Source organism: Myripristis murdjan, chromosome 14 (assembly GCF_902150065.1).
Source record: "Myripristis murdjan chromosome 14, fMyrMur1.1, whole genome shotgun sequence".
In the NCBI taxonomy this organism is placed as follows: domain Eukaryota; kingdom Metazoa; phylum Chordata; class Actinopteri; order Holocentriformes; family Holocentridae; genus Myripristis; species Myripristis murdjan.
In genome coordinates, this window is record NC_043993.1 from 37,507,953 (window position 1) to 37,519,812 (window position 11,860).

Consider the following 11,860-nt stretch of genomic DNA (forward strand, 5'->3'; position numbering starts at 1 on the left):
AGATAGATAGATATACTTTATTGATCCCAACCAGGGAAATTCTGCCGTTCCAGCAGCATCAGTAGAAACATATAATTAAGTTAAATAAAAGAAGAATAAAGGCTAAATATATACAATAAAGACTATAAAGACTAAAAACTAAAAATATACATGAATGATTTTTTATACAATTTTTATACAATATATATGAAACTGAATTTGTCCAAATTTTGTATTGAAAATGTGGCAAATGTTTCCACAACAGGGTCAAACTGGGCCTTGAAAAACAACAGGCACCAAAAACCTCTTCAGATCTTATAATAAAGAAAAAAATATAGAAAAATGCAAAAGTGCTTCAGACATATACACTATCTAAATAATTTAATCACAACAGCTATCAGAATGTGTTTCTACACATAATGGAGAAGCAAAACATATGAAATAGTGTTACTGCTTGCTGCCTTTTGATTAAAATAGCCTCCACAAGTCAAATGAACTGTTATTTCAAAATAGACATGCAAAATATGTTCTTTTTACAAGGTGATCTAGATTACAAAACATATAAAAAGCAAATTATAGATTTAAAAAGTACACTAAAATTAAAGAAAAAGAATATTTCAAAGGGGGAACATCACTGAAAAACTGAAAAGACACATAAACACTGAGAAACCCTGAAGCAGCTCACATCACTGAGGGCCCCGGTTCAGTTTTCTCTACAGCTTGGTTATGGCTGTGATCCTGTCCCCTTGAATTTCTGCCTGTCCAGTGAGTGGCATCGCGTCGAGGAGTCTCTCCATGAAACCCTCGTCCCTGCTGATGTTGAATGTCTTCTCCAGAAGTTTGGAACCCACGACCAACTTCTTCATCTGCTGGTTGAACACGGCCTCCAGGTGGGTCGTCGTCTTGTTGGCCTTGAAGATTCCTTTTATCTCAACTCTCCCCTTATGGACATCGACCATGTCAACCTGCAGACACAGACCGGCAGTCATATCACTCTCCAAGTACAGTTTAGATCACATGTGGTCTAATGTCACTTTTCATTTTATTCCTCGATGTGAGCGTGAGTACAGGCAGAAGAGGCATGTTGGCTCAGACGTCGCCCGGGTCAACAAGGTCTGCATCAGGTGTTGGAGAACCAGGGCAACCTGATGACAAGTGGGCTACTGGAACAAGGCATGCTATACTAGCAACCCCAGCGAGAGAAACCCAACAACTCACCAAGAAACAACTGCAAGCTCAGTATCTGCCAACAGAGACTACTATCACATCTGGAAACTGATGAGGCACAGTGTAGCTCATCAAGACACAAAGATGCTACAGCAGAGGGGAACCAGGACACACTCCAAGATTGGGTACTGAGCCCCAATACTGTTTTCTTCTGAATCGGCCCAAGTCACAGCAACGTCTCTTCAGAGTCCAGATGCTGAGGAGGAGACTGATATTCTGGACTGAAACCAGCAGGATTTCCTTCAGACTGGATCCCACAGGAGGAAGACAGCTAGTTTTCACTGCTTTTTCTCACAAGTTTATGACTTTACAGTCTCAGAATTTGAATTTTTTTCTCATAAATTTGTGACTTTATATGAGAATTTTCAAGTTTTTTTTCTCATAAATTTAGTTTTTTTTCTCAAATTTTTGAGTTTAATCTTAGACAGTTTTTGAGTGTCTTTTTTCACAAATTTGTGACTTTATCTTATAATTTTCAAGATTTTTTTCCCTCATAAATTTACAACTTTAATCTCAGAAACTTTTTTCTCAAAATATTACTACTAAATACAGCTTTAGGGTGTCCCTCCAAGTTCAAGTGAAATCTAAGTTACTGGACAGCTACCTTGACAACTTTGCTTTGCCAAGTTGAGTTGAGTGAGACGGTGCCGTTGTAGTGATTAGAGCTGACGTTTGTCACCCTGACGAAGTCCTCAGCTGATGCGCTGCACTTTTCAGCCACATCGCCCCAGAGGCAGATCTTGATGGAGTCTGTGTCGTCCTGCAGGTAGAAAATCCTCTGCTTCGCTGTCTCTGTTCCTTGCTTCACCTTGACTTCACTGAGCGGATTCATCTGAACACACCAACAACACACAGCGAAACAAAAATTGAGAAGAAACACCAGCTCTTAAAAACCAGCAGACAGTGTAGCTGCTGGACTTTTAACTGACAAAAGCAAATATAGAGAGACAACACATCACTCCGGTCCCGGCTCATCTGCACTGGTTACCAGTAAAATACAGAACTGATAATAAAATGTTATTATTGGTTTTACAGCCTTGCATGGATTAGCTCCACATTACTGATCTGCTAACTCCACATCAGAGCCTCAAAACCAAAACCAGGTGACCAGCCTTTTTCTGTCTCTGCACCCAGGCTCTGGAATAGCCTCCTGTCCCAGATTAAGTCCCATCCCAGATTAAGTCCTGTCCCAGATTAACTCCCATCCCACCATTGACAACTTTAAATCAAACTTAAAGGACCACATTGTTTACATATTCAAAAATGCTGCAAAAAAGTGGCATATTCAAATAGCACTTGGCAGATAATAAAATGTCCTTCTATAAATGAACAAAATAATTTCCGTGTTATGCTTTTTTCCATCTAAATAGAATAAAAAACATATTTGCTAACTGTTCATTTCCAAGATATTGTTTTGCTTTTAAAATCATCATAAAATAGTCAAAAAGAAAACCTAACAAAAAGTAAAATAAAATAAAATGAAATAAAAAAATAATAATTCTTATTTTAGTTTAGTTTTTGTATTAGTATGTATTTTTGATACTCCTGGAATTGCAACCTTATGGTTTTGATTGAAACCTTTATTTATTCTCGGAAGACAGTTGAGGTTTCTCTCTTTTACAATGCTGCTGAGATTACGCTTTAAAATACATCAACAACAAATATACCTCATACATTATAATGACAGACAATACACATAATAAACAGACAGTAAAGGAAATACACATAATACACCATTAATAAAGTTATAAAACTGGCATATGCAGAATAAGGAATGCGCCTGGACTTCAATTAAAACAGTTACAATTAGAAACACAGTGGCTAGTGATAATAGAGTTAAATTCAGCGTAAGAGGGTAGACTTTCCAGTTTTAAAGTGCTTTGGAGAGCATTCCAGGCTTTTGGGCCATCATGAGAAAAAGCAGTCTTCCCCAGTTCTGAGCTAGCCCGGGGGACTCTAAGAAACATTAAGTCATTGGAACGGGTCAGGTGAGGGCCTGTTTTCCATTCCAGTAAGGATGTGATGTAGAGAGGTTGCTTACCAATTAAGGCTTTAAAAATAAACTGAAATCAGTGTTTGTTGCGCCTTTCATTAAGCGACGGCCAACCAACTGTATCATAAAGAATGCAGTGGTGAGTATCATATTTTGCACCAGTGATAAATCTAAGAGCAGAGTGATAGACTGCATTTAAAGGCTTAAGGGTGGAAGGAGAAGCACCTCTGTACACCACATCTCCATAATCTAAAACGGACAGAAAGACTGCCTCCACCAGCCTCTTTCTGCTAATCACTGGGAAGCTGGTTTTGTTCCTATATAAGAACCCAAGTTTTTGCCTCAGTTTACTGACTAGATTTTCTATATGAAATTTAAAAGTGAATTTGTCATCGAGCCAGATTCCAAGATATTTGTATTCTGTGACTCTTTCAATGCTAAATCCATTTTTAGTTGATAAACAAAGGTAGTAGTGAGCTATACCTCTGGCCTGAGAGAACAACATGAATTTTGTTTTGTTAGCATTTAGTACCAATTTAAGATCAATAAGTGCATTCTGTAGGACGTTAAATGAGAGCTGTAGGTTCTCAACACCTAGCTGTGCGGAATCTGCAATGCAGTAGATAATAGTATCATCTGCATAGAGATGAGCTTGACAATCACTCGGAGATAAAACAATGTCATTAATAAAAATTGTAAATAAAATAGGGCCCAAGATAGATCCTTGTGGAACACCTTTAGTTAGAGGTAGTAACTCTGAGTGAGCTCTCCCAGCTTTCACACACTGATGTCTCCCCGATAAGTAGCTCAAGAACCATCTGCTTGCATTTCCATCAAGACCAGTGCTGTGGAATCTGTTCAATAGTAGGGGGTGGTCAACTGTATCAAATGCTTTGGAAAGATCAACAAAGAGAGCAGCACAGTGTTTTTTTTTTCTATCCAGGGCAGATATGATGTTATTTACAACGAGAGTGGTGGCTGAGATCGTACTATGCTTTGCTCTAAAACCAGATTGAAGTGGGCTCAATATAGAGTATTCTGCTAGAAATGCTTTGAGTTGATTATTTACCAATGTCTCCATAATTTTTGCTAGGCAGGGTAGCTGCCTAGCAGCGCCGGCACCATCATAAGTATCATCATCATCATCATAACCACCATCATCATCACCATCACCATCATCATCATCATCATCATCATCATCATCATTTTCACCAGCATCATCATCATCATCATCACCATCACCATCATCACAAGCTTGTGATCAATTCCAAGTAGTAATTTATTTTACTATTCCTGACAGCTGATGTGCACTTGTTTCTGATTTGTCTGAGTGCCAACCAGTCAGATGGATCACCAGAGTCTCTGGCAAGAGCCCAGGCTCTGTTTCTATCTCTGAATAAAGATGACAATTCAGGTGTAAACCATGGGTTTTGCCTATCCTTCACTCTGAATTTTTTAAAGGGTGCGTGTTTATCAACAATTGAGAGAAACAATTTTTTGAAGAAATCCACAGCCAGATCTACATCAGGGATTTCAGAAGTATGGTAAATATCACTGTTGAGCAGGTCAAGCAGGAAGGCTTCATCACTGAAGTTCTTTAGATTTCTTTTGATAACTGTGCGGGATTTAGTTTTCTTTATTCTGCTATCCCTTATGCAAGCTATTGGACAGTGATCACTAATGCCTAGATCGAATACACCACTAGCAGTAATTTTGTCTTTTCTATTGGAGAAAATTAGGTCAATCAGAGCAGACCTGGAGTTATCTTTGGGATTAGGCCGAGTGGATTCAGTGATCAGTGTGACCTCTTTCAGGTAGCTAGAACTGTTGTTAAGCCAATTGAGATTGAAATCACCCATAATAATCACTTCAACATCAGAATACTGAGATAAAATATCGGCTAGTTTATCAATAGAGCCAGGATCAGCAGATGGAGGCCTGTACACTCCTATCACATTGAGTGAGTTATTGGGCCCTAGATCTATTTTCAAAACAAGACATTCAAAACATTTAGAGGCAGTAATGGCATTCAGTACAGTGACAGAAAAGCAAGATTTGACATACATAAGCACTCCACCTCCCCTTCCCCTGGTGGTGGAGGGGTCTGTGTGCCCCTGTGACCCTGGGAGCTGTGCTGTGAGGAGCTTGTAGCTCCTGTAGGGACTCCCAAGGCAGAGAGGTCTCAGGTGAGGGGCCAGACAAAAACCGATTCAGAGACTCCCTATGAATAGTACTAAATGTGATGCAGGAACCTCGATCGGTATACAGAGACTGGCCCCTTGGGCTCACAGGTGAGCGCTTGCTGGCTGGACCCATCATGCAGCAGGGCATCATACCACACGGGTGGTGGTTGGAGCAGAGCCCTGGTGGACTGGACTTGGTATGGAAACTGGCTTTTGGTACGTGGACTGTCACCTGTCTGGGGGGGAGGAGCCGGAGCTTGTGTGGGAGGTGGATCAAAAAAAAAAAAAAAAAAAAAAAACAGGCAGAGTGTAAGGATCATGGTCTCTTACCCTGTTTATGGTCCCCTGGACATTCATTTCTGTTTTGTCAGGAAACGTTTTGGCTTCTTTAATGGAGCAAAATGGCTTCTGGGGATCCATGATGGTCCTGGCCTTCCACTTCAGCGCTGCAGGGACTCGGATGGCTTTGGCCTTTAATATTTGGCTGGTCATGTTGATTTTCACTATATTATTCTCTATGCTTTCTTTTCTGAATGAGTAGCAGCTCCCCTCTTTAATTTTTTCATAGCGCTTCACGTCAAAAACGGTCACTTTGATGGCGCCAGTGCCGTCGGCGAGCCCCAGATGAAAGAAAATCTTCTTTTCCTGGAGCTGTGCTTGATAAACCCGCAGCCCAGATTTCTGGATCACTTTCCCAACTACAGCTTTACTGTTGATGTAGCAGTTGGCTCCCAGATTACAGATGCCTTCCTTCTTCTGCATACAAAAAAGAAGGACAAAACCTGATCAATATGATTCCCAAACATCAATGTCTCAATAAATTAGCAATACAGAATTGTGAGACTGACTTTTAGGTTCAAAGAAACCTGTGTGGTCACATTTCAAAGAACTGATTTTAAATTGTCTCATGTGGAGAAAATTTGTGAGGAAAGAAATGAAAATTTTAGTAGCAAGATTTATGTGAAAAAAACAGTGAAAACTAGTTTGTTCTCCTCCTGTGGGATCCAGTCAGAAGGAAATCCTGCTGGTCTGAGTCCAGAACCCCAATCTCCTCCTCAGCATCTGGACTCTGAAGAGACGTTGCTGTGACTTGGGCCTATCTCTTGTGAATTTGTGAATATTAAATGTATAAAATACTATATGTATGTATCTAAACATATAGACGGCAAAACTGCGATGGAAATGGACAATAAAAAAAGAAAAAGAAGAATACAGTGTTCTCCTTTACAACACCTTTAATGGAGCAGCTTTTCTGAACTGCTCTCTTCCAGCATTTTAAATTAATTTAATTCCTTTTTATAGAGCAACACATTTTGAACATTTTTATATGATTCAGTGCATCATCCTACATAAGATTTAAGTTTTATGATAAGAGGTTTTATTGTTTTGCTATGATACCTTGTATTTTGCATATCTTTTTACTCTTTACTCTTTTTACTTTGCTTTTCAAGGATTCTCTGTGTTTCATTTCACTCCTTATGAAGACTCCTTTGTGAAAGTGCTAAAATTAAAAAATTAATAATTATTAGTTTTTGTTTTAACAGTGGTGGTAGTATTTAGAATATACTGGTGGCACCCGTACCACCTACCTTGACACGCTGACTGCTCTTCTTCTGCTGGCCTTTAAAAGAAGACAGAGATTAATTAAAACACGAACGTTACATTTTAATACACGTTTATTTTATTTTCTGTTTATTTTAGATACAGCTCACCACGGCGAGCCATGTGGGCACTGTGTTTCTCTGTGCGTGTTTAAAGACAGCTGCAGCTTCAAATCTTGTTTCCGTGACGGTGTATCAGGGCTGCTTTAGGTAAAAAAAAATTATGGATCCTGATGTACTCCAGGATCTTTGCCGTTTCATCCTGGATGGTGGCTCTGACACTCAGCAGTCCTCGGCCTCCTCCTTCCTCTCAGTGTGCAGCCTCAAGGTGCTGGACTTGGGCTGAAACCCTCCCTGCATCATGAGGAGCTTCCCTGTCTTGATATCAGGGGCCTCTCTCTCCTCCTGTGGTCAGGATGTTATACCAGCGGGGTGTCTCATCACTGGCAGGGCGTACGTGTTGATGACTCAGACCTTGTTCAAGTTCAAGTTCAAGTTCAAGACCTTTATTTGTCCCCGAGGGACAAATGATTCTGCCACAGTAGCAGTAAAAAACAGCACAACAACCACAGTGACAACAACAGAGTGACAACAACAACTACACAAGGCAAACAGTCACATAAAACCAGTAGTAAATAAGTAAATAAATAAAAAAGTGCATACTTGAATAAAATGAGAACTAAAGATGATGCTACCTGTACTGTACAGAGTTGAGCAGTGAGATGGCGGAGGGTATGAAGGAGAATTTGTAACTGTTAGATTTGGCTAAAGGTTGTCTGAAGCGGGAACCAGAGGGCAGCAACTTAAATTCTGAATGCAGGGGGTGAGTGCTGTCGGACATGATGGATTTTGCCTTCTTTGAAAGCTGGTTATTGTACAGTTCTGAGAGGTTAGGGGTTAGGTTGTTCTGTCCATTCAGCTGGCTCTTCAGGACCTGCCTCCCTCTATGGAGGTGTTTGGATGTGGCTGACCTCCTTACGGCCTCCCCATGGTTTCCATTTGCCTGCAGGATTCCAACCCAGCAAACAGGCCTGCAATGGCCCTTTACAGGCCCACTTAGGGCAGCCCGCGCAGGCCCCCTGAGAATTTGCTCATTGGCAAAACGTTGGCCCCTCAGTGCTGGTCCCGCATGGGCAGCCCTCATTAACCCCTAAGGAAGCCTGCACTGGCCCTGTATGGGCCCACTTAGGGCTGGCTACAGGGCGCACAGCAGGCAGCCTTTACCCAGCCTTCAGGAAGCCCTCACTGCCCTCACTAGGCCCACACTGATTTTGCAGTTAAATTAATCTACAACAAGAAATCAGTTCCACACATCAAAAAAAAAAAAAAAAAAAAAGTGAATTTCCTGCGGGATGAATAAAGTATCTATCTATCTATCTACACATAAATGTACACTATATTACCAAAAGTATTCGCTCACCTGCCTTTACTCATACTATGAACTGAAGTGCCATCCCATTCCTAACCCATAGAGTTCAATATGATGTCGGTCCACCTTTTGCAGCTATTACAGCTTCAACTCTTCTGGGAAGACTGTCCACAAGGTTGAGGAGAGTGTTTATAGGAATTTTTGACCATTCTTCCAAAAGCGCATTGGTGAGGTCACACACTGATGTTGGTCGAGAAGGCCTGGCTCTCAGTCTCCGCTCTAATTCATCCCAAAGGTGTTCTATCGGGTTCAGGTCAGGACTCTGTGCAGGCCAGTCAAGTTCATCCACACCAGACTCTGTCATCCATGTCTTTATGGACCTTGCTTTGTGCACTGGTGCACAGTCATGTTGGAAGAGGAAGGGGCCCGCTCCAAACTGTTCCCACAAGGTTGGGAGCATGGAATTGTCCAAAATGTTTTGGTATCCTGAAGCATTCAAAGTTCCTTTCACTGGAACTAAGGGGCCAAGCCCAGCTCCTGAAAAACAACCCCACACCATAATTCCTCCTCCACCAAATTTCACAGTCGGCACAATGCAGTCTGAAATGTACCGTTCTCCTGGCAACCTCCAAACCCAGACTCGTCCATCAGATTGCCAGATGGAAAAGCGTGATTCATCACTCCAGAGAACGCGTCTCCACTGCTCTAGAGGCCAGTGGCGGCGTGCTTTACACCATTGCATCCGACGCTTTGCATTGCACTTGGTGATGTGTGGCTTGGCTGCAGCTGCTCGGCCATGGAAACCCATTCCATGAAGCTCTCTGCGTACTGTACTTGGGCTAATCTGAAGGTCACATGAAGTTTGTAGCTCTGTAGCAATTGACTGTGCAGAAAGTCGGCGACCTCTTTGCACTATGCGCTTCAGCATCCGCTGACCCCTCTCCGTCACTTTACGTGGCCTACCACTTCGTGGCTGAGTTGCTGTTGTTCCCAAACGCTTCCATTTTGTTATAATAGAGCTGACAGTTGACTGTGGAATATTTAGGAGCGAGGAAATTTCACGACTGGATTTGTTGCGCAGGTGGCATCCTATGACAGTTCCACGCTGGAATTCACTGAGCTCCTGAGAGCGGCCCATTCTTTCCCAAATGTCTTGTTTCACAGTCTGCATGCCTGAGTGCTTGATTTTATACACCTGTGGCCAGGCCAAGTGATTAGGACACCTGATTCTGATCATTTGAATGGGTGAGCGAATACTTTTGGTAATATAGTGTATTTCAGCTACTAGTGTAGTTTCCTTTGGGAGTTCCATACATCTAAAATGGATGCAGTCATTGATGTATGCATTGTCAAAAATGTTCAATAGTCAAAAGGATTCAAATCAATTCATTTATTAAATACACACACATTACACTGAATGAAAAATGTTTATGATTTATTGTTGTAGATTAATTTAACTGCAAAATCAGTGTGGGCCTAGTGAGGGCAGTGAGGGCTTCCTGAAGGCTAGGTAAAGCCTGCCTGCTGTGCCCCTGTAGCCCTAAGTGGGCCCATACAGGGCCAGTGCAGGCTTCCTTAGGGGTTAATGAGGGCTGCCCATGCGGGACCAGCACTGACGGGCCAACGTTTTGCCAATGAGCAAATTCTCAGGGGGCCTGCGCGGGCAGCCCACTGGGGGACCTTAAGACTGCCCAAAGTGGGCCTGTAAAGGGCCATTGCAGGCCTGTTTGCTGGGAAGGTATCTGCAGCTGTCCTGCACGTCTGCTATGTTGCCTCCAGGTAGTTCAACCCTTCAGTTGCAACCGTCTTGCCCTTCTTTGATACCATCCTACCACACTTATCCAGTCTGAATGACATTCCAGTATCGTTGCTGTAGAGCCTGGTGATTTGGATCAGTGATCGATGTCTCGCTCATTCCTGGCTGCAGCTTGATGTCATCCATGTAGAGGAGGTGGCTGATGGTTGCTCCACTTCAGAGCCAGTATATGAAGCCATTCTTGCCCCTTTTCCACCAAAGAGGTTCCAGGGCTGGTTCAGAGCCAGTGCCTGACTTAGCACCCGTTCTTTGTTTTCCCACCGCCCAAGCACTGGTGCTAAGTCAGGCACTGGCTCTGAACCAGCCACTGGGTATCTATTTTTTTCTTGGACTACTACAGCTCCCTTCAGCAACCCTGATACACCGTCGTAGGAAACTGGGTAAGAAAATGATCCAGTGCAGTCAGTCTGCTGGGGAACTGGAAGCAGCTGTGTAACGTGTTGTTGAGGTGTTTGGAGCTTACCAGCCGGCTTGGTCTTCTCTTTGGTGATTTTTGTCTTCTTTGCTAAAAAAAAAATGGAAATAGAATCGTCACTTAAAAAAAAAAAAAAAAAAAAAAAAAAAAAACACCAGCATTTTGTTTTTACACAGTAATCATGCTGTATTTCAGAGATTTTGATGGATGGATGCATGATGAGAAATGTTCCAGTTAATTAATGACTTTGATAAATAGTCCTTCAGCAGTGATGTTGTGCTGTTTGAAGGGGGGCTGATGTCAGTCTTCAATAGCTTGTTTGAATTTATTTGTTTCCAGAAAAAACACCTACAATCAGACATCAGAGGTCTGTTTTCTTCTCACAGACAAATAAGCCTGAGTATCCGTTGTGTGTATAAACCTGATTCCAAAGTATGGCAGCTGCCGTACCTAATTGATGCCTGTGAGCTGAGTGATCGAGACCTGCATCGTTCAGCTGCACCACCTGGAGATTTATATTTGTCTTATTGCAGCTGCTGTTCAACATGACAGTACAAAATATTAATTCATGTGATGCTGCATTTTTGTTTTGAAGCCACACCTTCAGAACCATAAGTGACTGATGTTGAATTTATTAGGAGGAATTGAAGATTGATCTCTGACAGCAGTTACTGAGTTGGCATGAAACCCACAAAACACATAAGATTAGCTGTGATGTGACAGACTCAGCTGACCTTTGCTCAGTTTCTCCACAAAGGGGCGCAGCAGCTTCTGGATTTTGGCGTCTCTCCTGGGGATTAAGTCCAGGACTCGCTGCATCTCAGTGATGGAGCTCTCTACGCCCAGCCTCTCCATGATGATTTGGGGCCCGGGGCGGCATTTTTCATGTCACATGGAAAAAAAAAAAAAAAAAAAAAGTTTTCTATTACCGTATTCATCCGATTCCATTGAAAATGCTATGAAAAAACGCCCTCGCCTAATAGTGGGGGTCTAAGCAAATACTATTATAGCCTACTTGCATATGTAAACAAGTAGGTAGGCTCGCCTGATGCCGCGGTTACTGGCGAATGGCTGCATTGAGCAGTCAATAATAACCATGTTGTCTGTGTCATTGTCCGGGGGGGGGGGGGGGGTTAGAATAGTAACAGGGCGCAAGGCAGTAATTTCGCCCAGGGCGGCAACACGGGCAGAACCGCCACTGGCAGCAAGCACCTTGACAATGGTCTTAAAAAATAAAAGCACTCATTGCACAATGCACAAAAAATCCACCAGGTGGA

General features: G+C 42.3%; 1 protein-coding gene across 1 annotated transcript; it reads right to left on the reverse strand.

The window, feature by feature from the left end:
- Window positions 1-609: 609 nt before the first annotated feature.
- Window positions 610-11,438, reverse strand: LOC115371043 (uncharacterized). Its single transcript, XM_030068159.1, has 6 exons — window positions 11,318-11,438; window positions 10,632-10,673; window positions 6,972-7,003; window positions 5,713-6,138; window positions 1,811-2,038; window positions 610-944 (listed from the first exon to the last, which is right to left on the reverse strand). The coding sequence occupies exons 1-6, from the start codon at window positions 11,436-11,438 to the stop codon at window positions 693-695; spliced, it is 1,101 nt and encodes a 366-aa protein (XP_029924019.1). The 3' UTR covers window positions 610-692.
- Window positions 11,439-11,860: the final 422 nt, after the last annotated feature.

Bases quoted from the DNA above. Each gene is read 5' to 3' on its own strand.
- LOC115371043 (XM_030068159.1), bottom strand. From the start codon at position 11,438: ATGGAGAGGCTGGGCGTAGAGAGCTCCATCACTGAGATGCAGCGAGTC. The intron at 7,004-10,631 runs GTAAGCTCCAAA...CTTCTTTTAAAG, and splicing joins AGAGAAGACCAAGCCGGCTG to GCCAGCAGAAGAAGAGCAGT. The intron at 2,039-5,712 runs GTAAGAGACCAT...TGGTGTGTTCAG, and splicing joins TCCAGGGGACCATAAACAGG to ATGAATCCGCTCAGTGAAGT.